The 27,245-nt window shown below is 39.3% G+C and overlaps 1 protein-coding gene across 1 annotated transcript in view; it reads left to right on the plus strand.

Moving 5' to 3' along the window:
• hmcn2 (hemicentin 2) overlaps nt 1-26,916 on the plus strand; it is an 83,803-nt gene extending 56,887 nt beyond the window's left edge. The window contains exons 27-81 of the mRNA XM_073816235.1: nt 1-131; nt 661-808; nt 908-1,034; nt 1,341-1,498; nt 1,668-1,946; nt 3,083-3,225; nt 3,330-3,480; nt 3,575-3,808; nt 4,169-4,282; nt 4,374-4,561; nt 5,558-5,654; nt 5,738-5,899; nt 5,998-6,111; nt 6,229-6,425; nt 6,802-6,883; nt 7,996-8,127; nt 8,222-8,365; nt 8,459-8,618; nt 8,725-8,849; nt 8,937-9,120; nt 9,217-9,314; nt 9,461-9,739; nt 11,024-11,217; nt 11,380-11,461; nt 11,838-11,974; nt 12,071-12,212; nt 12,661-12,805; nt 12,906-13,033; nt 13,445-13,601; nt 13,765-13,886; nt 14,194-14,358; nt 14,457-14,564; nt 14,675-14,809; nt 14,993-15,127; nt 15,270-15,539; nt 15,680-15,870; nt 16,461-16,674; nt 16,754-16,888; nt 19,713-19,903; nt 20,058-20,139; nt 20,480-20,650; nt 21,375-21,527; nt 21,698-21,835; nt 21,933-22,054; nt 22,146-22,389; nt 22,713-22,772; nt 22,903-23,022; nt 23,900-24,034; nt 24,190-24,309; nt 24,433-24,558; nt 24,657-24,785; nt 24,905-25,216; nt 25,306-25,425; nt 25,650-25,776; nt 25,880-26,916. Coding sequence (XP_073672336.1) covers nt 1-131; nt 661-808; nt 908-1,034; nt 1,341-1,498; nt 1,668-1,946; nt 3,083-3,225; nt 3,330-3,480; nt 3,575-3,808; nt 4,169-4,282; nt 4,374-4,561; nt 5,558-5,654; nt 5,738-5,899; nt 5,998-6,111; nt 6,229-6,425; nt 6,802-6,883; nt 7,996-8,127; nt 8,222-8,365; nt 8,459-8,618; nt 8,725-8,849; nt 8,937-9,120; nt 9,217-9,314; nt 9,461-9,739; nt 11,024-11,217; nt 11,380-11,461; nt 11,838-11,974; nt 12,071-12,212; nt 12,661-12,805; nt 12,906-13,033; nt 13,445-13,601; nt 13,765-13,886; nt 14,194-14,358; nt 14,457-14,564; nt 14,675-14,809; nt 14,993-15,127; nt 15,270-15,539; nt 15,680-15,870; nt 16,461-16,674; nt 16,754-16,888; nt 19,713-19,903; nt 20,058-20,139; nt 20,480-20,650; nt 21,375-21,527; nt 21,698-21,835; nt 21,933-22,054; nt 22,146-22,389; nt 22,713-22,772; nt 22,903-23,022; nt 23,900-24,034; nt 24,190-24,309; nt 24,433-24,558; nt 24,657-24,785; nt 24,905-25,216; nt 25,306-25,425; nt 25,650-25,776; nt 25,880-26,258 — 8,636 coding nt within the window. The 3' untranslated portion in view covers nt 26,259-26,916. The remainder of the gene's footprint in view (nt 132-660; nt 809-907; nt 1,035-1,340; nt 1,499-1,667; nt 1,947-3,082; nt 3,226-3,329; nt 3,481-3,574; nt 3,809-4,168; nt 4,283-4,373; nt 4,562-5,557; nt 5,655-5,737; nt 5,900-5,997; nt 6,112-6,228; nt 6,426-6,801; nt 6,884-7,995; nt 8,128-8,221; nt 8,366-8,458; nt 8,619-8,724; nt 8,850-8,936; nt 9,121-9,216; nt 9,315-9,460; nt 9,740-11,023; nt 11,218-11,379; nt 11,462-11,837; nt 11,975-12,070; nt 12,213-12,660; nt 12,806-12,905; nt 13,034-13,444; nt 13,602-13,764; nt 13,887-14,193; nt 14,359-14,456; nt 14,565-14,674; nt 14,810-14,992; nt 15,128-15,269; nt 15,540-15,679; nt 15,871-16,460; nt 16,675-16,753; nt 16,889-19,712; nt 19,904-20,057; nt 20,140-20,479; nt 20,651-21,374; nt 21,528-21,697; nt 21,836-21,932; nt 22,055-22,145; nt 22,390-22,712; nt 22,773-22,902; nt 23,023-23,899; nt 24,035-24,189; nt 24,310-24,432; nt 24,559-24,656; nt 24,786-24,904; nt 25,217-25,305; nt 25,426-25,649; nt 25,777-25,879) is intronic.
• Nucleotides 26,917-27,245: the final 329 nt, after the last annotated feature.

A 27,245-nucleotide genomic window follows, 5' to 3' on the forward strand; every position in this document is an offset into this window, starting at 1 on the left:
TTCCCCCAGAAATCCAGGATGATGGGCAGCCTGTTAATCTGACAGTAACACTGAAGCAGCCCCTTACACTCGGATGTGATGCCATTGGCGTCCCAACCCCTACCATTACCTGGACTAAAGACAATAGACCAGTAGGTTTCCTTTAACAAACCCTTTTCTATTAACAAACATGGTTTATAGTTACAAACTACAGTCATGTCGTCTTTCACATTTAAGAATAATGTATATCTGCACATTTATAATAAATTTACATTAGCATCTTCAAACAAAACAGTTCTGGTGGATCTATACTGTGCTGTTATTGGCTGGTTTGTCTCTCAAAGTCATGCATTTAAAACATTTTTAAATGAAATTTTAGTTTTCCGAATAATAGAAATAAAAAGGGGTTAGCACACCTATATTTTTGTACGCAAAATTATTTCAAACATAAGCATACACCTTCACAATAAGATAGTTTTAAGATCATGGTTCAGTTCAGTCAAGTACCTCTAAACTTCTGAATCATAGTTTATACTTACATTACTTACAATACTATATGTAACAAACAGTATGTTTATCCCGAGACTTAGTACTGGTACCATAGTGCTTCCTAGTGGCAATAGAATGTGTTACAACGGTTGGCCACTGTTACTAAATCAATGACCTCCTCTCTGTTTTCAGGTGCTGGAGACTCCAGGGGTGTATCTACAGAATGGCAATAGGCTTTTAAAGATTTATCGTGTTCAGAATAATCACGCCGGCCGGTTTTCCTGCACTGCCCAGAACTCTGCTGGGGAAGCCAGGAGGGAATACACTATTGAAGTACAAGGTGAAATACCATTTAGGGTGTAATGTAAAGTAACCTTACATTTATTATTGATTCTTTAGATTATTTGTTGTTAAATCTCATGTTTATTTGTATTTTTAGCCCCACCAGTGATATCAGGTTCAACAGGAGTGCAGGAACTGACGGTCATGGCAGGACAGGAGGTAGACTTGCAATGCAGAGTCAGCGGTCGCCCATTGCCTAAAATTGAATGGACTCATGATGGGGAGTGAGTAGATGACTCAGAAGTACTATGCATATTTCAGAATTGATCATAACCTATTGCTATTATTACATTATCTTCATATTATTGCATCAATATTTGATTGTTTGAGGTAATTGTGATTATCGTGCATTTAAAATTACAATCACATTTTGTACGGGCATTGAGGCATAGACAAATAAACTATTTGACAGTTGACTAGGTTACTATTGTAACCCATCATCCTTATAATACACACAATCAGTGTTCACCAAGTTTCAGTCTAATGTTTTCTAACTTTTGCACCCTTCATCATCTCCTCTCCTATTTCAGGGTTTTGTCACGAAGCGGAGACCCTCATGTGGAATATCTGGAAAAGGGTCAGGTGCTGAGGATAAAGTCTGTCATGCCGAGAGATCGCGGCCTCTATCAGTGTGTGGCCAGTAACAACGCTGGCACTCAGACTCGCCAGTTTAGGCTAAATGTACAAGGTAAACCATTCTCAAAACATTAATATTTACACATTCGGCAGAACTTTTATCTAACGCTAAAGTGTGACGTTTGAAATCACTGTGAAAACTGAACCCACAACCTTGACGTTTGAAGTGCAATACACTTTTAGTTGAGTTAAAGAAATAATTGTACTGTTTTACTCTACAGCTGCCCCCAGCATTCGTGACTCCAGTGAGAGTTCAGAGGTGACTGTAGTTTTAGGCTTCCCAGCTGTTCTACACTGTGAAGTTGAAGGGACCCCTGTTCCCACCATCACTTGGTTAAAGGACAACCAGCCTATCGTGTCCAGTCCCCAGCTTACTTACACACAGGATGGACAGGCTTTGCGTGTGTCTGCCGCCCGTAGCGGGGACGAAGGTGCCTACACTTGCCGAGCAACCAACCCTGCTGGAACGGCATACAGGCATCATACACTTAAAATTCTGGGTAAGTAAAATACATATAAACATATACAAATTTGATTTTTGTGTGCCGTGTTGATCTGTTTAGTACACAATTTAAGAATTTTAAGATTCAAGGTAAAACATCTCCCATTGTCTTACATTATTATAACTTTAAAGCATTGAAAATGTAACCAACAGTGGTTTTGTCATTGTAACCCATACTGTCAGTGGTGTAGTGGTACCTGGAGAAGTGGATATACTGTAAAATTGATTTCCTCATTTTTTTAAAAGCAGCCCAACTAAGGTTGGATATGCAAGACTAGTCTTGCATATTTAGTTAATTCCAAAATGGGCCAGTATTTTCACTTAAATTCTGCTGTTTAAGGATAATTAAAGGGACACTATGTTTTTTTTTTGTTTTTTTTTTTAAATATGCTCATTTTTCAGCTCCCCTAGAGTTAAACATTTGATTTTTACCATTTTGGAATCCATTCAGCTGATCTCCAGGTCTGGCACTACCACTTTTAGCATAGCTTAGCATAATCCATTGAATCTGATTAGACCATAAGCATCGCGCTCAACATTAAAAAAAGAGTTTCGATATTTTTCCTATTTAAAATTGGACTCTTCTGTAGTTACATTGTGTACTAAGACAACAGAAAATAAAAAGTTGCGAGTTATTGAAAGTAACCAAGGGGACTATTTTCGGGCAGTGCATAATATCACTACGCCTGTTGCCATGTTATAGCAGCAAAGTCCTTGATTATTACGCCAGTTTGAGTGTATAGTTCATAGCCATATCTGCTATATCTGCTCTCACAACTTTACATTTTCTGTCTGTCTTAGTACACGATGTAACTACAGAAGTGTCAAGTTTTAAATAGGAAAATATTGAAACTCTTTGGTTATTTTTGAGCACGATGCTAATGGTCTAAATCAGATTCAATGGATTATGCTATGCTATGCTAAAAGTGGTACCGCCAGACCCAGAGATCAGCTGAATGGATTCAAAAACTGTAAAAATCTAATTTTTAATTTTAAAAAGTGGAGTGTCTCTTTAATATTATTAATTAATATTCAGAATTTAGAAGTAGGTATACCCCATGCCATTTTAAAAAGCAGTGGGTATATATTGCCTATGAATTACATTTATTCTTTTAAACTATGCCAATGGTTCAGTTCCTCCCCAGATTGAGGGTGATTCAACAACTCTCAACTTTGGTAGAAAACAAGAAAAAGTGAAAATCAATGGGACGTTGACCTTGTCATGCCTCGCCAAGGGCTTTCCAGAACCTGTCACACAGTGGTTTAAAGATGGACAGGTTTGTACATCTGTTCTGTTTGAGTATATTTTATAATCTCCTGAGCCATTCAGGAGTGAATGATGCGGTTTAAAATATTTAATCTAATCTCTCATGTTTCACAGTTATTAAATGAGAATACCCACACGGGTCTCAAAGTGAACAGTCACATGCTGCACATCGAAAATGCCATGCTGTCCCATGAGGGTCAGTATACATGTGTGGTTACCAACACTGCTGGAGAGGACAAGAGAGACTTTCACCTTATTATACAAAGTCAGTAATTCATACACACATATTGTGTATACTCTTATCAATACTTTTATCAAAGCAAATGCTTAATTCTCCACTTCAATTCTGTCTTCCTCAGTTCCTCCGATCTTTCACAAAGTGGTAAATGGTGCTGCTGGTTTTTCATTGGGCGAGAGAGAGGGCGATGAAGAGGACCCTGATGGCGATGAAGGAATGGTCGAAAAAAGAGAGGTGGTACTGGGACACTCCATCAGTCTCTCCTGCGAGAGCAATGCCATTCCACCTCCTCGACTCAGCTGGTATAGACATGACAGGCAACTCACCAGCTCAGATGGAGTTGTGCTCTTACCTGGTGAGAGACAGAAGGCTTCATGTTTGATGTCCTAATAGAGTCTGCAGTGTAATGTGGATGAATATAAACATGCACAGATGCAGACTTAAGATCCACTTTTTAACAAACCTTCTTTACTAATCTGTTCATCACAAATGTATTATACAATGTCAAAAACAATGGTCAAAATCTGTACCCGAGCTGTCTCTGGTGCTGTACCCTTTCAAAAAGCACACCTTTGTATCTAGAGAGTTCATATTTGTATCTCAAAGGTACATATTGTTACCAAATGTATACATATATGTACATAATGGCACATTTTAGGACTGCCCCAGTGACCGTGACCATGGTATATCTCCTAAAACATATAATCTTTTTAAGGAGGTCAAGTGCTACAGATCCCACGGGTACAGCTGGAGGATGCTGGGAAGTACACATGCCAGGCTGTGAATGAAGCTGGAGAGGACCAAATGCATTATGACCTGGAGGTTTTGGGTAAGAAAATCCATTTGTGACATCATTATTCTCAGATTCATTAAAAAGGCTTGATATGAATTAAAAATGACTCTTTATGCATTTTACGCAGTTCCCCCTGTGATTGATGGGCGGACTGATGAGTTCATTCAGGATGTCGCTGCAGTAGTCAACTCCAGTATATCACTGCGCTGTGATGTCACAGGAAACCCCACTCCATCTGTTTCCTGGCTTAAAGATGGTCTGGCCCTTTACAGCGGACCTCAGCATCAGATTCTAGAGGATGGGAAGCTTTTGGAGGTGATGGTCGGCAACAATAGTTCAGGAATCACAGACATAAATAAGTGAATTATCTTAAATGCACTCTAAGCTGTTTTAGAATAAAGTGTCTGGCATATATATACAAATACTGAATTAATGCGACAAAGGTTGATAAGAAGAAGAACTATCTTCCTTCATTTTTAAACTGACACTCCACTTTTTTGTGAAAATATGCTCATTTTCCAGCTCCCCTAGAGTTAAACATTTGATTTTTACCGTTTTGAAATCCATTCAGCCGATCTCCGGTCCTGGCTGTACCACTTTTAGCATAGCTTAGCATAATCCATTGAATCTGATTAGACCATTAGCATCATGCCCAAATATGGTCTAATCAGATTCAATGGATTATTTAAAGGGGACAGAGAATGAAAAACCATTTTTACCTTGTCTTTGTTGAATAATGGTAGTCTACCCGCATTCACAAACATACAAAAAGTGTTAAACATGCTAAACATCTCAGTCTCATAGAAATTCCTCTTTTAGAAATGTCAGCCAGAAAACGGCCCAAGCTGAAAAACTTATGCTTATGACATCACAGGCATCTAACTGCCCCTCCACTTTAAAATAATTGGCTATATTTTTTGAGTGGCAGCAAAGTCAGCCAATCAGTAATGAGATTGCAAGTTAAGCCAGTAGGGGGAGCCAAATAGGTGCAAAACCACTTGTTTAAAATCCCCCACCCTAATAGAGCTATCTGAGAGAAGTTTTTAGGAAGCTTCTTAGGCATTACAGACCCAAACAAAACTTTTTTTGTCTACATGTCACATCACAGAACAAAGATAAATACCCCGTTCAATCAATCTATGTCACCTTTAAGATATGCAAAAAGTGGTACTGCCAGACTGAGATCAGCTGAATGGATTCCAAAATGGTAAAAATCAAATGTTTAAATCTGGAAAATGAGCCTATTTTCAAAAAAGCGGAGTGTCCATTTAAGTCTTGCACCTTATATGATTCACCTTTCATTTTCTGTAGATCCTGAATGTGCAGGTGTCTGACACTGCCACTTATCAGTGTGTGGCTGAAAATAAAGCTGGAGCTGTTGAGAGACTTTATAGCCTATCTGTTCAAGGTAAAATCCTTAAAAATGTGTTCTTTATAAAGATAATATTTCTGATGCAAACAAACAATTTCTTTTCTGTGCATTACCTTTAGTTCCACCAAAAATAGTGGGCAACCGAGAGGAGGATATGAGCGTGGTGGAGGGTCACATGATCTCTCTGCTGTGTGATGTGCAGGCATACCCGCCTGCTGACATCATATGGACCAAAGATGGTCAAATGCTGGAGTTTACCAGCGGCATGCACATACTGCCAGGTGCATCTGCGGTTTAAATATTACTCTCACTTTTTTATAAATTATGCTTAATGAAGCATGTATGTGTGGTTGTAAATGTGCAAATATTCTTTCCAAAGGTGGTCAGATGCTACAGTTGCCTCGGGCTGGACAGCAGGATGCCGGTCAATATGTCTGCACAGCCACAAACTCGGCTGGGCAAGACCAGAAAAGCATTATGCTTACTGTCTATGGTCAGTGATCTGTAGGGACCCTAATTGTTGGCCTTCTGTCTATCACTTGTATGTAGTTTGAATGAAAGAATTGGTTCGCTTTTAGTTAACATTATTATATTTGGTTCATCTGTCTAGACCTACCTACACTGGTGCCACGTCTAGACTCTGAGTCAGAGATCATGACACCTCAGGTTGGGTCATCACTGATTCTGCGCTGTGAGGCTCGTGGCGTCCCTGAACCAGAGGTCACATGGTATCGTAATGGACTCCAGCTGGCTGCTGGGAATGGTTTAACAATTGACCGCCAGCAGCTGGAAATAGTCGGGGTGCAGGTGAGCAAAGAAACACTATCAAACTCAAGATCTACTGTAGCAGTCTACAGTATATTCCAGTGCTCAAATTGAAGGAGGGCTGGGGTGATCCAGAACCCCCATAAGGCATTAGGCACAAATATTTTCAATTTAGTAAAGATAATGCTGACAAATGAAGATAGTGCTGAAATGTTTAATAAACTAGATTCCAGTCTTTAAACACAACCATTTGGGAATAAATAGCATTAGTATTATATAAATGATCCAGTTAGTAATGTTTTGCCATTCTGGGTCTGCTGCCTTGTCATGGTGACTTGATTTAATTTGAGCACTGCTATAGTCATTACATTGTTTACATCTGTGTGTGCTTTGGACAACTATTTGACTTTTCCCTTAGGTGGCTGATGGGGGCGTGTATACCTGTAAGGTGTCCAATATTGCTGGCCAAGTAGATCGCACCTTTAGAGTAACAGTTCATGGTGAGTTGTTTTTCTAGTCCTAAAGACACAACATGAAGAAATTGCTTTAAACATTTATATATTGAATTTACACTATTTACAACATACCATAAACACTCAGAAAAAGGTATAAAATCACTGGGGTGGTACACTTTTTAAAAAAGTACTATCCCAGTTTCAGTTTTTGTACTAGTGACAATTTCAAATAATTTTTCCTCAAAGTGTGTTTAAAAAGTTAACAAATACTCAATCAGTCTTTTATTTGTATTTAATTGTAAAAGTAAAGTCATCAATGCTATGACACACCAAATATGTAAGGGAATGTAAGTATCCAAAATAAATCAAAGGCATGTTATATTCTAGAAACTTCATATCAGCCACCTTTGTCTAAAATTAGCAAAATTGTGCTCTTTGCATTTTATCAAGCGGCTTTTTGGGGTCTCACTTTGGGACGCGTACTAAACAATACTAAATTTCTATCTATTATGGACTCACCCTGGTTGCTTTTTCATTATTCAGTCCAAGTATTCCATTACAAAAATATTTTTTCTTAAATAAAATGTTAGTTTTCTAATAAAATAATTTATAACAATTTAACAATTATATAGTAATTTTACATTTAACTCATTCAGCCATTTTTTGAAAAGTTGCCCGCCAGCATTTTTTGTGATTTTCACAAAATGTCTTCTAAAAATATATAAACACAAATATATCAAATGAAAGAACAGACCCTCTGCTTTCAAACAAACAATAAAAAACAAACAAAACGGGAAAAAAAATTATCTGCTTATAAACTCTTAAATATGGGTATTTTTCTTTAAAAATATTAAAATAAAATTCTCAAAATATTAGCATTTTTAAGAAATTTTGTAATAAATCAGATTCAGAACGATTATCAAAACATACACAAAGTTTAAAATGAGTAAATGATTTTTTTATAAATTGGGTAAGTGCACCATCTAGTGGATAATTGCAGATTAACATAAAAATTCATCAGGAACACTTTTTTTAAGCAAATGTTTTCTCGTGGGGAAAGAGTTAAACATACAACCAACATACCAGACCATGAGAAACATATTTGAGAAACCTTTCATTCAAGTGTTTCTAATTCTTATTTCCTGTGCCTTTTTTAGTTCCTCCTGTGATGGAGGGTCCTCTTCACGAGACCCTTACTCATAATCTTGGCTCCCACATCACGCTCATCTGTGAGGCGTCTGGTGTACCTCTACCCAGCATTGCCTGGCTAAAGGATGGCTCTCCTATTGGTCAGTAAACTACTTCTAAAACTTTGAAATAAAATGTGTTATAAACACATAAGGAAACGTTACAATCCCTCCCTCGTTGTCCTTGTATGTGTAGAAAGCAGTTTGCAGTGGAACTGGTCAGTGAGAGGAAACAGACTGGAATTAGGCCCTTTGCAGCTCTCTCATGCGGGCACTTACACCTGCATAGCCAAGAACAGTGAAGGACAGACCCAGAAAGACTATTTACTTACTCTACATGGTAAAATATTAATCACAGTATCACCTCAGCCATGTTTCTTGATCTGTGTAGCTTGTGGAGCTCTGAGTAACTCAATTTATTTTGCCACATCAGCATCACCCACCATAATAGACTCTGGCCGCCCATCAGAGGTCAGCTCACCTGTGGGGGAGGAGCTTAGTCTTGAATGCCAGGTGACGGGCACCCCCACTCCTAAAGTGAGCTGGCTGAAGAACGGAATCACCCTGGAGAACAGCAACATGGAGCATATAGAGTAAGACTTTAAAATCCACTTTTGTATAAAAATATTTTTACATTTATAAAGTTTGTTTATAGTTCAGTTTCAATAAATTAAGGATATATGCTGATGTGTGTTACAGTATCTCACCAGATGGCAGCACTTTAACGTTTCTAAATCTGCGACAAGATGACTCGGGAACATACACGTGCCTGGCTGTCAGCTCAGCTGGCCAAGAGAGCAAGATCTATACCTTGTTTGTATCAAGTGAGAGAAGCTTTGTGTATTTTAGTATGCACTGTACACATTTATGAGTCTATGTTCCCCCTTTTCTTAATAATTGCCTTATTTCAGTTCCTCCCTCCATAAGTGGGGAGACCAGCGTCCCGCGTCAGGTGCACACTACTCAGCACAGCATGGTTACACTGGAGTGCAAAGCAACTGGAAACCCCCAGCCTCAAATCAGCTGGCTGAGAGACGGTCATTCGTTGCTCCTGTCACCTCGCATCCGCCTTCTTTCTGCAGATTCTGTTCTCAGGTCAGCTGCACACAGAGGAAATCTGTTTGAGCTTAGTGCTATTACTGCTAATGTTACATTAGATTGATGGAGTCTTGTATCTGTGTGTTGGTGCAGGATTTCACAGGTGCAGTTGTCTGATTCGGGCATCTATACCTGCGTTGCACGCAGCCAAGCTGGATTAGCCGAGTTAAATTTTGACCTGCAAGTTCAAGGTACAGCTAAAATGTTTATTAAATAGTTACAATTAATTCATTTAATCTTATTTTTTCGTTTACTTCATGTCCTTTTTGAAATTGTCTAGGCACGCTAATGGGCCCCCTGGTTGAGAGACACTAATAATTATTGTGTGTGTTTGTAGCTCCTCCTGCTGTGGAGCGAACCGAGCCGACAGAACAGGTGGCTGTGGTCCAAGGATCTTCAGTAACGCTGACCTGTGAAGCTCGTGGTGTACCCCCACCAACTCTGTCCTGGATGAAAGATGGTCAACCGCTCTCACTGCACCGCAATCTTCTGCTAGATGGACAGGAAACTCGCTTTCTGCTCTCTGATGTGGGCCCAAGTGACGGAGGACTATACAGCTGTGTGGCAAGCAACCAAGCAGGAAGCAGTACAAAGACCTTCAACCTGACCGTGCTAGGTATTGGTTTGAATTTTGTTTTAAAAGTATGCAAGCTAATATGAAACAATACTGTTTTTCCTTCCAGAATTAACAAAAAATGGTAGCAGGAAAATAAAAGCCCTACTTACACCCTAACCCTACCCAAAAAATACAACATTTGTTAGACAATTTCCCTTTTCAAACATTTTGCTAATTTTTTATTGAAGATAAAAAAAATCATTTTTTAAGTAATATGTGATAGGAAAAGTGAGAAGAAAGAGGTTGCTATGAGGCTGATTCAAACTATGGACATCACTACTGCTGACCTCACTAATAATATTTAATTTTGCGCATATTTTTTAAACTTGAATGGTCCAACCAGACATTGGTGGGCGGAGCTACTGTAAATAGAATTTGCCAACAAGGGACATTATTTGCACTTAGTGTAAAAGACAATCGGAACAGGTTTATAATAACAAAAAGGAATTCAAAAATGAGAAAACTGGTTTATTACATGTGACATTTTGGAAGGTGATGTTGGTGGCTTTTAATCAAACTAGACATTAAAAATCATAGCACCTTACCTACAAAAATTCACTTTTTAAAGTCGCCTGTGTGTGCAGAAACATCCTGTTATTATAAATCTATCTATTCTTCTTAGTGTAATCTCCTTTAAACTGCAACAGTCACACAAAACAGGCTGTTTTGGATCCCCAAGCAATGTGATGTCACATTGATTAACGCCCACTCATAACTGCTCACAGACTCCACCTTATGAACGCATAGTTGAACTGAAACTTTACAGATACATTCTAGGGATACCAGAGACTATTTTATATGGCTGAAAACACCTAGGCCCTTAAAAAATGTTCCAAGAAATGCTCTTTTTTTTCATTACTACAGCCTGGTAGAGTAGTGTGAACTTGATGAGCTTGGCAGCCTAAACAATGTAAAGATGTTGGTTGGACTAATAAAGCCCAGAGGAAAACCGTGGAAAGTGGTTTCTCTTTCAAACCTCATGAGATTCAAGGCGATCTCAGATGTTGTTTCATTTTATGATCAACTTTGTCTTTGTTGTTTCTTCTAAAATTAAGTTTAAAAATGTAAAATAGGCGGATGATCTTGGAAATTTGAATCAATTCCAATCTTTACTGAATGTGACACACTTGAGACTTTCTTAACATCATTGAAAGAGCACAATATTAGTAAACAGTACCACCAATTAGACCAGCACCAGACCTGCACTAGTTTTGGTCTAAACAGGTATTTTAGCAAAGAGTTTTTCTTACTCAAATCTGATTTATTTGTGCATTTTCATTGTAGAGCCCCCCAAGATATCTGATTCTTCATCTCCTAATGAGCTGCTGGTTGCTGTGGACAGTGTGCTGGAGCTGGAGTGTATCGCCACTGGTCAGCCGCCTCCAACCCTCAGCTGGCTAAAAGATGGGCGCCCCTTACAGGACAGCATGGCAACAATAGAGAGAGCTGGGCAGCTTCTCAGGATCAACAAAGTTCAGGTGCAGAATAAGTCAGAGAGAGAGAGAGAGAGAGAGAGAGAGAGAGAGAGAGAGAGAGAGAGAGAGAGAGAGAGAGAGAGAGAGAGAAAAACTAGTTATTTTAACTAGCCATTTAATGTGTTTTGGTTAATGCATTGTGTATGCTGTCATGTTATGGAGTAGGTGGAGGATGCAGGTCTGTATACCTGCCTTGCCACTAGCCCAGCAGGAGAAGATGGCAGAAACCATTGGGTGGGCATTCAAGGTGAGTAAACCTAAAGTTGATCCTTACTAAGCATTAAATATTGTAACTATGCTTTAATGCAAACAACATAGCTGTTCATCAACATAGCTTTTCATGGTTTGGTTCCTGGTCTATAGAATGTGATGCTGGTTTGCTTATTTGAGGAACAAGCTTCTTCTCTATATAGCCATTTTGGTCAACCAGCATCTTTAGAAAGAATGTGATGCCTGGTTGGCTAGCTGTACAGTATTTCGATTGCCCACCACCAACTAGACTACTGTAGCTGGAAATTTATGCTGGTGAAAGCTTTCTCTATAACATGTCATGAATAGGAACCCACCCACAGTAATAAAAGTTAGATACAGTAGCATCTTTTTTGTTGTTCAATCACTTTCAGTTCCACCCACGTTGCTGGGCTCCAATGACATCAGAACCGTGTCGGTACCAGCCAAAGGTCATTTGACACTGGAGTGTCAAACTGATGGTGACCCTCCTCCAGAGATCGAGTGGTACAAGGATGATGTCAAACTACAGGTGAGGATAGATTTATGTGCGTACATTTCGCATAGACAATATCAGTAACTATTGCGTCTGGTCCAATATCAGTAACCTGGCTATCCTGTGTCTTAGTTGGGAGGTCGAATTCAGACCATTGCTGGTGGACAGTATCTGGAAATTGAAGATGTCAGGACCCAAGACAGTGGACAGTACAGTTGTGTGGTTACCAACATTGCCGGCAGCACCAGTCTGTTCTACACCGTAGAGATTCTTCGTAAGTTGTCCGTAAGGGGTATAGTAGTTCACCCCCCAAAATGGCTGTCCCATTTAATTCCAATCCCATATGACTTAACCTTCTTCAGTGTAGCACAAAAACTGATGTCTCTGTCTTTCTAAGCAAAGAAATCGTAGTGATGGGGGGTGAAAAGCTTTAAGCAATGACTGTAAAATGTGATTTTGGAGCTATACATAAGACTTTTATTAAATTTTTAATGTTTTTTATTATTCACACAAAAGTTGTCATATGGCTTTGGAAGTCTTTATATATAGTGCACAAGTGGTCAATACATGGTTTGTTCACAAAACAGTAATACATGATATTGGGGTCCAAATACAGGTAAGTATGTTTTTGGGTGAACTGTTTATTTAATAACAGTAGTTTTTATGAGCCAAACATCATTCGCTTTGGTTTAAAGCCAACATACAGTATTATATTCCCCCAGTGCCACCAGTCATCAAAGCAGGCAGTTCACTGATCATAGCACATGTGAGTCAGGATGCAGTGCTGCCCTGTGAGGTGGAAGGAGAGGATTCCTCTTCTGTTTTATGGAGGAAAGATGGAGGCCCAGTTCCACTTTATAATGGAAGGTAAGCTTGCCGATTAAACACCGATTAAATGTCATGTTTCATAAAACATTTGATTTGAACGTTTTTGAAACTGGCTCATCTACTGAATTGGGTCACACAGATTCACACAGCTGTCAGAGGGCTCTTTGCGTATCGAGTCTGTGCATCTGTCTGATGCGGGTCGGTATTACTGCAGCGTGTCGAATCAGGCAGGATCAGATCATCGTGGCATGGACCTGAAAGTTTACGGTACTGTACAACACTAGGACTTTGTTGTAGGAACATGTCAAATGTAAATTTAAAGCTGCAATCCATACAGTAACTTGTCTTGGTTAGATCTGTTATTGAGCAGTACATTAAAAGCATTCAAAACTCCCTATTATGTTTTACTGTATATGCTGAGCTGTCAGGTACGATTTTGTGGTTATTGTCAGTTTGATGTCATTTAACTTCAACTTACGTAAACACAAGCATGTTAAGTAACTTAAAAGTTAATAATTACAGTAGTAAAGTTCATTTGCAACTCAGTGCTACACACTTTACATCAAACGTTTTCATAAACAACATTTATGAGTATTGTTGTATGAGTAAGATATTGTACTGCATTGCTTTTAACTATAACATCGCTAATTTTGCCTTTCCTATCTTAATTTATTTTAGTTGGACCCTCAATCAGCCCAGGCCCCTTTAATGTAACAGTGGTCACAGGTCAGAGAGCAGTTTTAAGTTGTGAGAGCACAGGTATACCTGCCCCTCAGATCAACTGGAAGAGGAACGGTACGCCCCTTGATGTGGAACTTCAGTCTGGTGCTTACAGGTACTAGTACAAGTGCTTTAAGTAATGAAACACTAATATATGTTCTGTTTATTTTAACCCCCAGAAGCTAGAGTTCATGTCAACATAGCTTTAAAAAACAATGTATCTGCAGATATGAAATAGTTTTTGTTGCTTTCATAATTTGTATGAATCTTTACCTTAGGTTAATGTCCTCTGGCTCTCTGATTATTACCGCCCCATCTGAAGAGGACGCGGGCTACTTTGAATGCACAGTGACCAATGAAGTTGGAGAAGAGCGAAGGGTCATAGAAGTCATTCTGCAAGGTTTGATATTACCATTTCATTTCCTATTAGGACATATAAGTGTCAAAAGTTATTGAAAGTTACTCTGCTAGGACCCATGTCTGAATTTTAAGGACACTTAATATTATCATATTATAAAATCATATTAACACCAGTTATTTCATGTTTTGAGAAAATATTTAGCTTTTTTTGCTTGTTGATTCCACTTTACATCTAACGTAATGGCATTCAGAGAGTGTGACTCAAGTTAAGATATTTTCATGGGCCATTGTGAATACAATCTAATGTAAACTCGTACAGTCCTAACTGTTTTCTTAATATTTTCCAGTTCCTCCTTCAATTAAAGATGACATCAGCAGTGTTACAGCTGTTAAAATGTCACCTGTCGTGTTGCCGTGTCACGCCACTGGCAGCCCAGAGCCCATTATCAGCTGGAATAAGAACTGGATGCAACTGGGCGCTCGAGGTGGTAGTTACCGTGTGCTTCCCACAGGTGCGTCTGCAACAGACCTCTTCATGCTACAACTATTCTTCTGATGCCTGTTGCAATGCCTATCCTTTCTAAATTGAAATTTTGATATTTTGATGTAGGTGCTCTTGAGATCCTGGCAGCCACGCCAAGTCACACTGGCAAATACACCTGTTCGGCGCGTAACTCAGTTGGCGTGGCTTACAAACAAATCACTCTTACTGTTCAAGGTAAGAGCTATAATGTTACTATTCTAGTCGAATAAGTTTAAAATTATCTTCTGAATTCAGGTATTGGTCAAAACATGTTTACACTTTGTTTGGTCTGTCTGTTTTGAAAGAGCCCCCAGAAATCAGGCCCATGGCAGAGGAAGTTCAGGTGATGTTACATCATTCTGTAGTTTTGCCATGTGATGTGCATGGCTTCCCCAGACCCACCATTACATGGCAGCGAGAAGGTGTCCCTGTTGCGACAGGTAGGTAATAGGCTGGCGATTAAAAACAATGGATGTTTGGTCATGGAAGGTTTAATGCTAAGAAAAAAGAACAGAAGTGATTTTCTTTGGGGTATAAGTGAAAATGTCTTATACAGGGGATATGGGAAGTGTCAAACAACTCCATTGTCAATCATGTTTATTAATATTTTGTCTATTTTTCAGGTCATAGACTTGCAGTACTTTCCAACGGAGCTTTGAAGTTCTCACGGGTCACCCTAGGAGATGCTGGAACATATCAGTGTCTTGCACAGAATGAAGCAGGCACGGCTATGGGAAGAACCCATCTAGTTTTGCAAGGTAAATCATGTTTTTTTTTTGAGAATGTCTTTCTTAATTCCCTAGCAGGCTTCTTTGCAGTGGGATTACAAGTTTGCTTCAAGCCTAGAAGCAGAAATTATGAAAAGTCTCTCACTAAGTCTTTCACTATTTTGGGTGACAGTTCCCCCAGTGCTGTCTGTTCCTCGTCTTGAGTACACATCAGTTCTCGGCCAGCCGATCAGTTTGGAGTGTACTGCTGATGGCCAGCCAAAGCCAGATGTGACCTGGCACAGGGAGCGTAGGCCCGTGTTGGAGGGTACCCACCTGAGACTCTTCTCCAATGGCACGCTGCACATCAGCAGCACGCAGCGCAGCGATGCAGGAATCTACACTTGCTCAGCCCGAAACAATGCTGGTAGAGCCAGCCAGGACATCAGACTGATCCTACAAAGTGAGTTTCACAAAATCAAAAAAGAAATATTTGTTTTATGTTGGTTAGAGAGTTTAACAAGAATTAAGTGACTGTTTTTTCAGGTATTGAATCTTCCTTTGTTTGGTCACCTACTCATCTATATGTGTCTTTCCTCTTAGCCCCACCTGTCATTTCTGCTGGTCAGTCAGAGATGTCCGTCATCCAGGGATTTCAAGCACTGTTGCCATGTGCAGCGCAGGGTCTTCCAGAGCCCAGGGTGAGCTGGGAGAAACAGGGTGTCCCTGTGTCAAACCTGCCAGGCAAATTCACTTTGCTGAGGTCTGGAGAACTGATAATCGAAAGAGCAGAGGTCAGTTTGTTTGTATATTATGTCTGGGAAAGAAATTTTTTGTGTTATTGGCTCAAACTAGAGATGATGATGAGATATATGCTTAACTATCAAGTTAAGCAGCTGTGGTTTCAGCAACCAGCCACTTCAGCTTCATCCACATCTTGCCTCTTTACCCATTTTCGGTTATCCGTGATTGCACATTGACGCATTGCCTAGATGGCGACTGCAGGCTCTGCCAAATATTGGCTTCAAAAAAGCTCATCACAAAACCTATGGGTGACATCATGGACACTAAGTCCATATTTTTTTACAGTCTATGGTCATACCTTATACTCCTTATGTGCTCAGAAAAAGTAAGAAGAGGAACTTCCTGACCCCAAGACTCATATTACTCTCTAACATAAAAACAATCTTTCTTTTCTAAGATGTTTTAAAGGGCACTCCACATGAAACTAGTTTTGTATTTGATGTTGATTTAATATTCTGGCATAATTGTTCAAATTGAGAATCTAGTTTAGGGTTCTGAAATATCTCTAATTAAAACATTTTTCACATTTGGCATATGTATTTTATTTCATAAGTCATTTTGATTTGTTACTTTGTCTTAGAATGGTGATGCAGGTCTCTTCACCTGCGTGGCTACAAACACTGCTGGTACAGCCCGACGAGACATTCGGCTGTCAGTCAACATGAGACCTGCTTTTAAAGAGCTACCTGGTGATGTGACAATCAATACAGGTCAAAGTCTCACCCTTTCCTGTCATGCTCAGGGTACTCCACCACCCACAATAACCTGGACAGCCAACAACAGGCCTTATACAGGTAGATGTATGAGCGGTGCATCTATTTTACCACAAGCATGCATCCAAATGACCTGATCTGACACATCTTCTGTTTGTAGGTGTAAGTGTTGATGAATCTGGTATAAGTTCACTGTTTATTGAGAACGTCACTGTAAGTGATGGTGGAACTTACGTCTGCATTGCAGAGAATGTTGTAGGCTCCATACGGACGCTATCATTTGTGCGTGTCAGAGGTATGTGTTCTTTGATCTTATTTTTGTAAACCCTATTTGCATGCACAACTCTGTGTCACATATCTGCTTTTGCAAAATATTTGCTTTGCAAAATAAGGAAAAATTGTGAATTTAACTGAATATTTAATATTTTAGATTGTGTAGTACCCAACCATGTAATATGACAGCTGTAAAGGTTCAGTAATAGCTATTGCTTCCTTACATTCAAAATCAGTAACATTTACTGTCAGGAATCCATGAATATACCCAGATTCAGACAGCAGGTAAAACACAAAGATTTTATTAAACAAAACAGGGAAAAATAAAACCCACCAGGAGGTGAAACTACATTCAACAGGAGTCTAAAGACCAAACAGAAACTCTTGAGGTTTCCAAGGTTCCAAGGTACCTGCCTACTAGATCCCATCCCCACCCATCTCCTTCAGAACATTTTCAGTCGGTTATTCCTGCTCTCACCCACAACATAAACTCTATCTCTCTCCACTGGTACATAACTCTATCTATCTCCACTGGTACATTCCCCACAGCTTTCAAAGAGACCCGAATAACACTGCTGCTGAACAAACTCATACTAAGGCCTGCAATGTTAGAAAACTACAGGCCGGTATCTTTCCTTCCCTTTATTGCGAAAACTCTTGCATGTGGTTTTTGACCAGCTCTCCATTTTCTTAATACAAAATAACCTCTGGCTTAGAGTGGTCACTCCACTGAGACTGCACTGCTCTCAGTCATTGCAGCCCTAAGGCAGGTAAGGGGAGCCTCCAAATTATCTGTACTGATCCTACTGGATCTATATGCGCTTTTGACACTGTCAATCACCACATCCTGTCGACCCTTAAGGCTATGGGTGTCTCTGGAACGGTGCTACTATGGTTCAAGTTTTACCTCTTAGGCAGGTAATTTAGAGTATCCTGGAAATATTTCGTCTCTAAACCCTCAATCTCAATACTGGGGTACCTCAAGGTCTTAGTGCTTGGACTACTGGTCTTTTCTATATACATGACATCCCTAGGTTCTGTAATTTGGAAACATGGCTTTTCCCACCACTGCTTTGCGGATTACACACAACTCCACTTGTCATTCCTGCCTGACGATCCAACGGTTTCCGCCTGCATCTCAGAAGGCCTAAGTGGCATCTCATTCTGGATGAAGGATCATAATCTGTAGCTCAAACTTGAAAAAAAAAAACGGAACTGCTTGTGATATCGACTGGCCCCAAGATTCATCACCTTTCCATTCATCTAGGTTCTTCGACCACTATTCCTTCCAGGACAGCCAGTAAACTAGGAGTGGTAATTAATGATCCGCATAGCTTCAAGGATCATGTTGCCAGTACCATCCGCTCCTGTAGATTCATCCTTTACAATACAGTATTAGAGAAGTTAGACCTTTCATAACTGAGCATGCTACACAAGTCCTAGTCCAGGGTCTTGTCCTGTCAAGACTGGACTATTGTAATGCTCTATGGGCCAGACTCCCAGCCTGCACAAATAAACCTCTACAGATGATCCAGAATCCAGTGGCAAGAGTGGTCTTTAACTCTTTCACCGCCAGCGTTTTTAAAAAAAGTTGCCAGCCAGCGCCAGCGTTTTTCATGATTTTCACCAAAGTTTAATGCCTTCCAGAAAATGTTCTTCTTTAAATATATAAACATACAATATACCAAATGAAAGAACAGACCCTTTGCTTTCAAACAAAAAAACGTTTCATCCTACCTTCAGTGGTTCTTTTGTAATCAGCTTTTGAATATGGGTAGGTTTCTGCAAAAACACCACATTTTGAGCAAAAAGCAGAGATAATTACATTTTTGTGACGGACTTTTCATAGAGATCCCATTCAGAGCGATCTTTAAAACAGACACGGACATGCAGCCGCTTGCCATAGGGCAATACTTCCGGGTTTAAAAAGTTGCGGAATGGATAAGCGGTAAATAATAGCGGTATTGCGGTAAGACGGAAAATCTCGTCATTGGCGGGGAAGCGTTTTCTCTTAATTGACGAGATATCTCGTCAATGGCGGTGAAAGAGTTAATGAGCCAAAAAGGGCGCACTTCACCCTCTCTTTGTCAGGTTACACTGGCATCCTATAGTAGCTCGCATTTCTGCTCCTGGTTTTTAAAGCCACCACTGGGTCAGCACCCACTTACCTTCACTTGCTTATACAGGCTTAGGTACCCTCCAGATCCCTGCGCTCTGCCAACGAGCAACATCTTGTGGTGCCATCCCAAAAAGGGAAAAAAAATGCTATCACATACCTTCTCTGGATCTATTCCACATCTGTGAAATGATCTGCCGGTTGAGACAAGATCTGTTGATTCTGTAGCCATCTTTAGCAATTGGCTAAAAACGTATCTATTCTCTTTCTTTAAGCATAGGATAGCAAACAAAAGTGCATTAAATAAGTGAGTAAATCAAAAGGACAACAGGTGATAATCATGAAACAATAATAGGATTATTATCAAAGAGACAAGAAGGGGTCAAGACACGAGACAGGAAAAACACATGGTCAAAGTCAACAATAACAATGACTACATATAACACACATGGGGCTGTCACGATCCTGACACACAACTAGAACCAAACTATAAAGCCGGGATTGTGAAAATTACTGGACACATTTGCATTGCCTAAAACTAGCCATACGGATAAAATTTGATTTCTGCACTTTCCAGATTCCCCTAGGCCACCTGGCTTAAACTGTCCAAACTTTAATGTTTGCTAACTTTTGTGTATCATCTGACTTCCTGAATCCCATTTTAACTCATTTAAATACACAGCCAACAGTACAACAGCAGTTATTTAAGCATACCTGTCTGTCTTTGCAGTACCTCCAGTGATTCGAGGGGAAGCCCACACCTCTCAGACTGTAATTCAAGGAAAAGCAGCCATGTTAGATTGTGCTGTTAGTGGAGACCCGGTTCCTTCGCTACGCTGGCACAAAGATGGTCAGCCCCTGCTAGGCTCTTTGCGGTTTCATCCCCTTCGCAATGGCTCTCTTGCTCTTTACAGTGCCACAGTAAGCACTTCTTATCTGTTACTTTAAGTGAAAATGCTTGAATAAGATTTGAATATCTATTCAGAGTACAGTATGTTGTCAAACATCTCACTACTGCAGGCAGCTTTGAAAGAGAAGTTTGTGTGAGTTAAATGTGTGTTTGTGTGTTTTCCAGAACGGAGACTCTGGTGATTACAAATGTGTTGCAGAGAGCGAGGCGGGTGTTGCAGAAAGAACGATATCTCTAAAAGTACAAGGTAAAATCTAAAAAAATTTGAAAAGCTGTGTGTAATGGTAAAAAGCTTATAAACGCAATGAGGACAGACCATCTGCATGCAAACATCCTACTTGTTACCTACAGTGTATAGCATAACTATTTTGCTTAGAAAAAATTATTTTTCATCATCATTAATAGTATTTAACTGTTATTGATTATTTTAACTTAATAATAAAAGTAACCATGCCACCATTTTATTAATGCAATCAGCCATGAGCGATTGTGTGTTACTCTGATTACAAAAATGGGTGTTTTTAGGCACAGTGTGCAGGTTTCTTTATATTTAGGTTAATATTATAATTTTATTGCTGGGATTATAGTTCCAGGGGGATACTCAAACTGGGAAGAGTGGGGTCCGTGCACTGTCACCTGTGGGCAGGGCATCCAGGAGCGAATCAGATTTTGTAACAATCCACCACCAGCCAATGGAGGGCCATCTTGCGAGGGTCCGAATGTGGATTCCAGGAAATGTCAGGTGTCATTGTGCCCAGGTATTCCTGAGTTTATTCAAACATATTTTGAAGTAACCAACCACTGAGATTAATAATGCTGCAGCAGTCTCTACAAAGCAAATGTACATAAATTTTACAAAATTACAGGGAACTGTATAATTTATAACTAATTTGATTTGTGATTAAAATTTCCACTTTACCAAAAGTGACCTGCATTTTAAAAAAGAGATTTCTTAAATTGATAAATGATGAAGAAAATATTTTGATAAATGATGGTAAGCACACAGTTGACGGTACCCATTAAATTCCATCATATTTTTTTATTCCTAGTATGGAAGTCTATGGTCACTTACTGCTGTTTGTTTACAATCAATTCTCAAAATATCTTCTTTTGTGTTCATCAGAAAAAGAAATTCATACAGATTTAGAACAACATGAGGATGAGTAAACAATGACAGAATTTTCATTTTAAAGTGAACTATGCCTTTAAACTAAATGTCTGTTTAAAAAGCACATATGTAGTATTTACATGACTCAATATGAAATTTTGTTTGCTAATATGAGGTTTGCATATGCTTAATAACTTTTATAATAAAGGGTTTGTAATTAAAATTTTATTTTTTAACTGGATATGTTTCTTTCCTTTAAGGGGTCCCTGGACACAAAACTTTAAGAATTCCTGGTTTAAAGGACCCCAAATTACTTACTGTTTAACATGCATAATACCCACTCGACTTACTTTTGTTCATTTTCTGTTGTATAGGAGAGTCTCCACGACGTGCACGGGGCAGTCTTATAGGCATGGTTAATGAGAAAGAGTTTGGAGTTGCCTTTATGGAGGCCAATATCACAGAAAATACAGCAGATGGCACCAGCACTCTTGTGGCTCATGTGGAGAACGTTCCTCCAAGTGTTGGTGAGTGACAACCAGGCAAACAAGAACTACTTTACATACAGTAAAAAGTCTGGAACTCAACAATGTGTTTTGGCATAAAAGTGTTGGTAATATTTTATTACTATAAAAGCAACTCTGTTTTGCATTGGATGTTTGTGTAACTTTGTTTTTGAAACTTGTCTGCATTGCAGGCCCTTTGTTGCGAGTACTCGTGTCTGTGTTTGCCCCGATTTACTGGACGACCGTCTATCAATCACCAGAGACCCAAAATGGTTACTCTCTCACACAAGGGCAGTTCAGACAGGAATCTCAACTGGAGTTTGAGACAGGTTAGAGTCTTTGTTCAGAAGCACTTACTTTATACTTTAAAGGTCACAGTGTAACACCCACTGTGTGTCTCTTTTGTCTTTGTATTTGAAATGACAGGAGAGATCTTGAAGTTGACCCATGTGGCCAGAGGTCTGGATGCAGAAGGGGCTTTATTGGTGGACATTGTTATCAACGGCTTTGTACCTCCAATGCTGGTCTCTTCTAATCTCAACCTACAGGTTTATTTTTTTAGACTTTATCATTAATCAAAATTTTAACCCTTTTGAGCAACCAGTGAAGAATGTTGCTTTTGTTTTCTGTTTGCATTAGGAGTTTGATGAGTCATATGTGCAGACGGGCTCCGGGCAACTTTATTCCTGGTCTTCCCAGAATCACATGTGGGATCAAGGGGACCCTTTAACACTGCGCTGCAATCATTCTCTAGTTTTCGAGGGTCCAGAGATCCGTCAGGGGCCGCTGCTACAGCTCCTCAGACTCACAGGAATAACTGGCACCTACAGCGTTTTAACACTGAGCCTGGAGTTCAGTATGACTGCAAGTTTACTCATACCAGGTCAGGGTTTATTTGAAGATATGTAAAATCCAGGAAAAGTCTTTTTGTGTGATTTAATGTTTTCTACATAAAACCATCCTATATATTGTAAAGAACAAATAAAATCTTGATACCTTTAATATTAACTGAGTAAGGTCAAATCAAAGATTGAAATCGAGGTAAAATCAATGATTGAAAACTTTTATGCTCCTAATCTCATAAATAGATTATGAGTGTTTCGCCCTGGAATTCACATCACATCTGTGAATTTATTATTTTATATCCACTGATGAAAACATTTATTTCTCAAATCATATCTTAAGTTAAACACACTTTCTTTGCAGAAGGGGATGGGGAAACATGTCCAAAAGGTTTTGTCTTGGACACAGCCTCTTACTGTGCCGGTAAGTGGTTTAAAATCATAAAAAGTACTGCTTAAATTATAGTGTTCAAAGCCTGCAGTATATTAGGCTTTATTAAATATTTATTAAATATTCTAGGTGGTGTTGTTAGAAATTGTTTTTAATCTTATAGATGAAGATGAATGTGCCTTGGATTCTCCTTGCTCACATTCGTGTAATAACATCATGGGCGGTTTCTCATGTGCATGTCCTTCTGGATTCACCATGTCTACAGAGTCAAACACCTGCCAAGGTCAGGCCTATTTATTTAAGTGACACTTCACCTTTTTGAAAATACACTCATTTTCCAGCTCCGCTAGAGTTAAACATTTGATTTTTACCGTTTTGGAATCCATTCAGCATATCTTCTGGTCTGGCGGTACTTTTAGCATAGCTTAGCACAATCCATTGAATCTGATTAGACCATTAGCATTGCGCTCAAAAATGACCAAAGAGTTTCGATATCTTTTCTATTTAAAACTTGACTCTTCTGTAATTACATCGTGTGCTAAGACCGACTGCACTTTTTTAGGAAGATATGGCTAGAAACTATACTTTTATTCTTGCGTAATAATCAAGGACTTTGCTGCCGTAACATGGCTGCAGCAGGCGTAGTGATATTACACACTGCACGAAATTAGTCCCCTTGGTTACTTTCAATAGCCATATCTGCCTAGAAAATTGCAACTTTAATATTCCGTCGGTCTTAGTACACATTGTAACTACAGAAGAGTCAAGTTTTAAATAGGAAACCTATCAAAACTCTTTGGTTATTTTTGAGCGCAATGCTAATGGTCTCAATGAATTATGCTAAGCAATGCAAAAAATGGTGCTGCCAAACCCGGAGATCAGCTGCTGGGTTCCAAAACGATAAAAATCAAATGTTTAACTCTGGGGGAGCTGGAAAATGATTTTTTTTTTTTTTTTATAAAGTGTATTGTCCCTTTAAGCATTCCCATTGAAATCTTTCTCAGAGTTTAAGCAAAAAACCTGGATTGTTCCAGGTTCAGTATTAGTCATCCTTGATGAGACTAGTGTTGCATGATACTGAGCTTGTCTGTGTAAATTCACAGTTAGAAATATGTAAACACAATTTGTTGGCAATTTTACAAGATTTTGTTGTCTTACAGATATTGACGAATGCACCCAAGGTTCCCACTTGTGTCATCCCAACCAGCATTGTGTAAACACTGTGGGGACGTATCGCTGTCAAGCCAAATGCGGACCGGGCTTCAAACCCAGTGTGGTGGGCACCAGCTGTGAAGGTTAATTTGTTAATTATTAAATACGATTTTATTTGGATGATTAATTGGATTTTAGAAAAACTTTAGCCATAGGAACAATCCCACAGATATAGGACCAGCCATCAATTAAAATTTGGCATAATTACATTTGTAACAAATGAAATATATTTTCTTAGATGTGGATGAGTGTCGGGAGTCTGCGATCTCCCCGTGCCAGCAGCAGTGCTTCAACAGTCTGGGCTCTTATCGCTGCGCCTGCCACCCAGGATACCAGCTAGTAGGCCATCGCTGTCTTGGTCAGTAACACTGCGTAATAATACTCATGTCATGTCATGTCATGTCATGTGAGGGTGGACCTGATGAGTCCTTTAAAATATTATTGAAAAAGTTAATTCCAAGCTATGCTTGTTTGTACTCAGATATAAATGAGTGTTTGAGGAGTGTGTGTCCAGCACATCAACAGTGCAGAAACACAGATGGAGGCTATCAGTGTTTTGACAGCTGCCCAGCTGGTATGACCACGGCAGAAAATGGAGCATGTGTAGGTAAGGCATCAAAGGCTCTCCTAATCCATTTAAGATCCATTGTTTTGTTAGAAAGATTAATGTAGTTGATAATAAACATGTTTTTCTGTTGTGTGCAGATATTGACGAATGCCAGGATGGCAGTCACATGTGTCGCTATAGTCAAGTATGCCAGAACACAATTGGTGGTTATGGATGCGTTTGTCCCAGAGGGTTTCGGTCGCAAGGTGCAGGTCGACCTTGCCTAGGTGAGATTCATTAAATCAGTTAAATGTCACAAATATTTAGCTTTATATATAAATGGAAACTAATAAAGTTGATTTATTGACTGAGGTTGTTTGGAATTGTTGTTTTTTTGGGATTGCAGATATTGATGAATGCACGCAGGTGCCGAGCCCTTGTGCTTTTCAATGCCGTAATGTCCCAGGCAGTTTCCGCTGCCTGTGTCCACCAGGGACAGTTCTTCTTGGTGATGGCCGCTCTTGTGCTGGGCTCGAGAGAGGACATTTGTTCACTAACAACACCCGGGTGCAAGCTAGACTCCGCCCTCAACTGGTCTCTACACTAGAACGACCTTACCTCACTCGCCTCTCAGTGCATCCTGAACATTTAGGATCCTCACGCCGTCCCAGGCATGAATGTCCAATTGGGTATACAAGCAAAGACGGCACTTGCATAGGTGTGTGACACTACACTGTAGTCAAACTTGTAATGTATTATTGAATATTTACATGTAACGCAACTCAAAATATAAATTTTTCTACAAAGATATCGACGAGTGTGCATTTAGAAAGCCTTGCCAACACGAGTGCAGAAATACAATTGGAAGCTACCAGTGCATCTGCCCTACAGGTTACCAACTATCATCCAATGGCCGAACATGCAAAGGTGAATTTTTACTCACTTTTTGTGCTGTTGTTAGTAATGCAATTGAAATCGACTGAGCATGTACTGTATTAGAATAACAAAACATGCATATTCCACATCTTATATAATTCATTGTCAGATAGATGTACCTGTTTGAACCAATGTCCTTGGCTTTGCCAATTGCTAGTTGAGCTAGAGAAGAAAATACTCTGCTTTAAACAATCTGTAAACCAATCTTTTTATAGACATCGATGAGTGCACTGTACAAGGTGTCCAATGTGGAGCAAACCAGATGTGTTTTAACACAAGAGGGGGTTACCAGTGTCTTGACACACCCTGCCCAGCCAGCTACCAGAGAGGACGCAATCCAGGGTAAGATTTATTTTTAGCATAATCAATTTAAACCTTACAATTATACCAGGTTTGTATAAAACATCATAATATTTAAACATCTACCACATACATTGGCCCACAGTACCTGCTACAGATCGTGTTCTTCCAGACGGGATTGTGCCTTCGGGAACTCTTTTCCGCTTCTTCAGTACAAGCTTCTGACTCTTCCTCTTGGAATACCAGCTCAGCACAGTGTAGCCCGTTTGTCAGCTTTCTCCGAATCAGGAGTTCTCCAGGATCACACTTCCTTCAACATCCTGGAGCAAGGAGATGATACTGGAGAAAGGCCATTTGGCATCAGGGACGAGACAGGAAGAGGCATTCTCTTTACTTTAATGCCATTACAAAGGCCCGGTCTGGTGCGACTTCGGGTACAAGCCACTACTTTGTCAGATCAGGGGCGCATAACCTACCAGAGTATCTTCATCATCTACATCTCCATATCCGAATACCCCTTTTGAATACACACGGCTGCAAAATTACAATGGAAAAACTTACAGTAGAAAAGCCATGGATGTACTGATGCTTAAGAGGCCATAGGAGAAACATAAATAAATGGACTTGATTCCTGAGTGCCCTTTTAGATTTCATGACTGTTTATGGTTGCAATATCAACATGTGCATTTAGACAAACAAGCCTTTAAAGGGGAACATCATTTAAAGTCCACATCATGAAGCTCTGGGACATTACTATCACTGTTATTTTCTTTATGAATTCTTATGATAAAGCTAATAAATGCACAGCACCTTTTAATATTACTTTTATTTAAAAGTATTGTAGTAGCTTTAAATTCAATCTTTCCTGACCTCTTGTTTTTTCACTGTTGTGCCATTATGACATTTTGACCAAAAAATTGTGCAGAAATACAATGGGAGGCTACAAGTGCCTTCAACCATCATTCAGGGGTCAAACCCTAAAAATTGAATCTTTCACATATTGTGCAGTTTTAATAATTAACAATGGACATCACAAACTTACTGTAGATACATATTCCTATTAAAGACTTTAGTATTATCACTAGCAAATTCTTTAAATTAAAACTGGCGTGCATATTTAGTTATATTTTTTGTAGTATTATTTTTTATTATGTCGTATTAGTATATTCCTGTACTGTACATTACTCTAAAATGTCTGTGGGGAGTTGAAAGAGGGAGAGAGAGGGACGAGGGATGCTTATGCTATTGGGATTAGTCAATGGTGCTAAACTAAATAAATGTCTTAAATGTCCAAATGAAAAAGCTTTCAGTGAAGGTTTGGTTCTTAGATGATATCAAATAACTAAAAAAAGACATCAACGGAAAGTCCTCACCAGAAAAAATTGGGTGTACTTGTGTCTGTATATAAACCACTGTTGGAGTGTTTGTGATGTATGTGATCTGACTGCTCATGACGTCTTGAAACTAAAATACAGATTAAAATTTTCTTTAAAAATCTTTGGTCTAGCAGA

Source organism: Paramisgurnus dabryanus, chromosome 11 (assembly GCF_030506205.2).
Source record: "Paramisgurnus dabryanus chromosome 11, PD_genome_1.1, whole genome shotgun sequence".
Lineage (NCBI taxonomy): Eukaryota > Metazoa > Chordata > Actinopteri > Cypriniformes > Cobitidae > Paramisgurnus > Paramisgurnus dabryanus.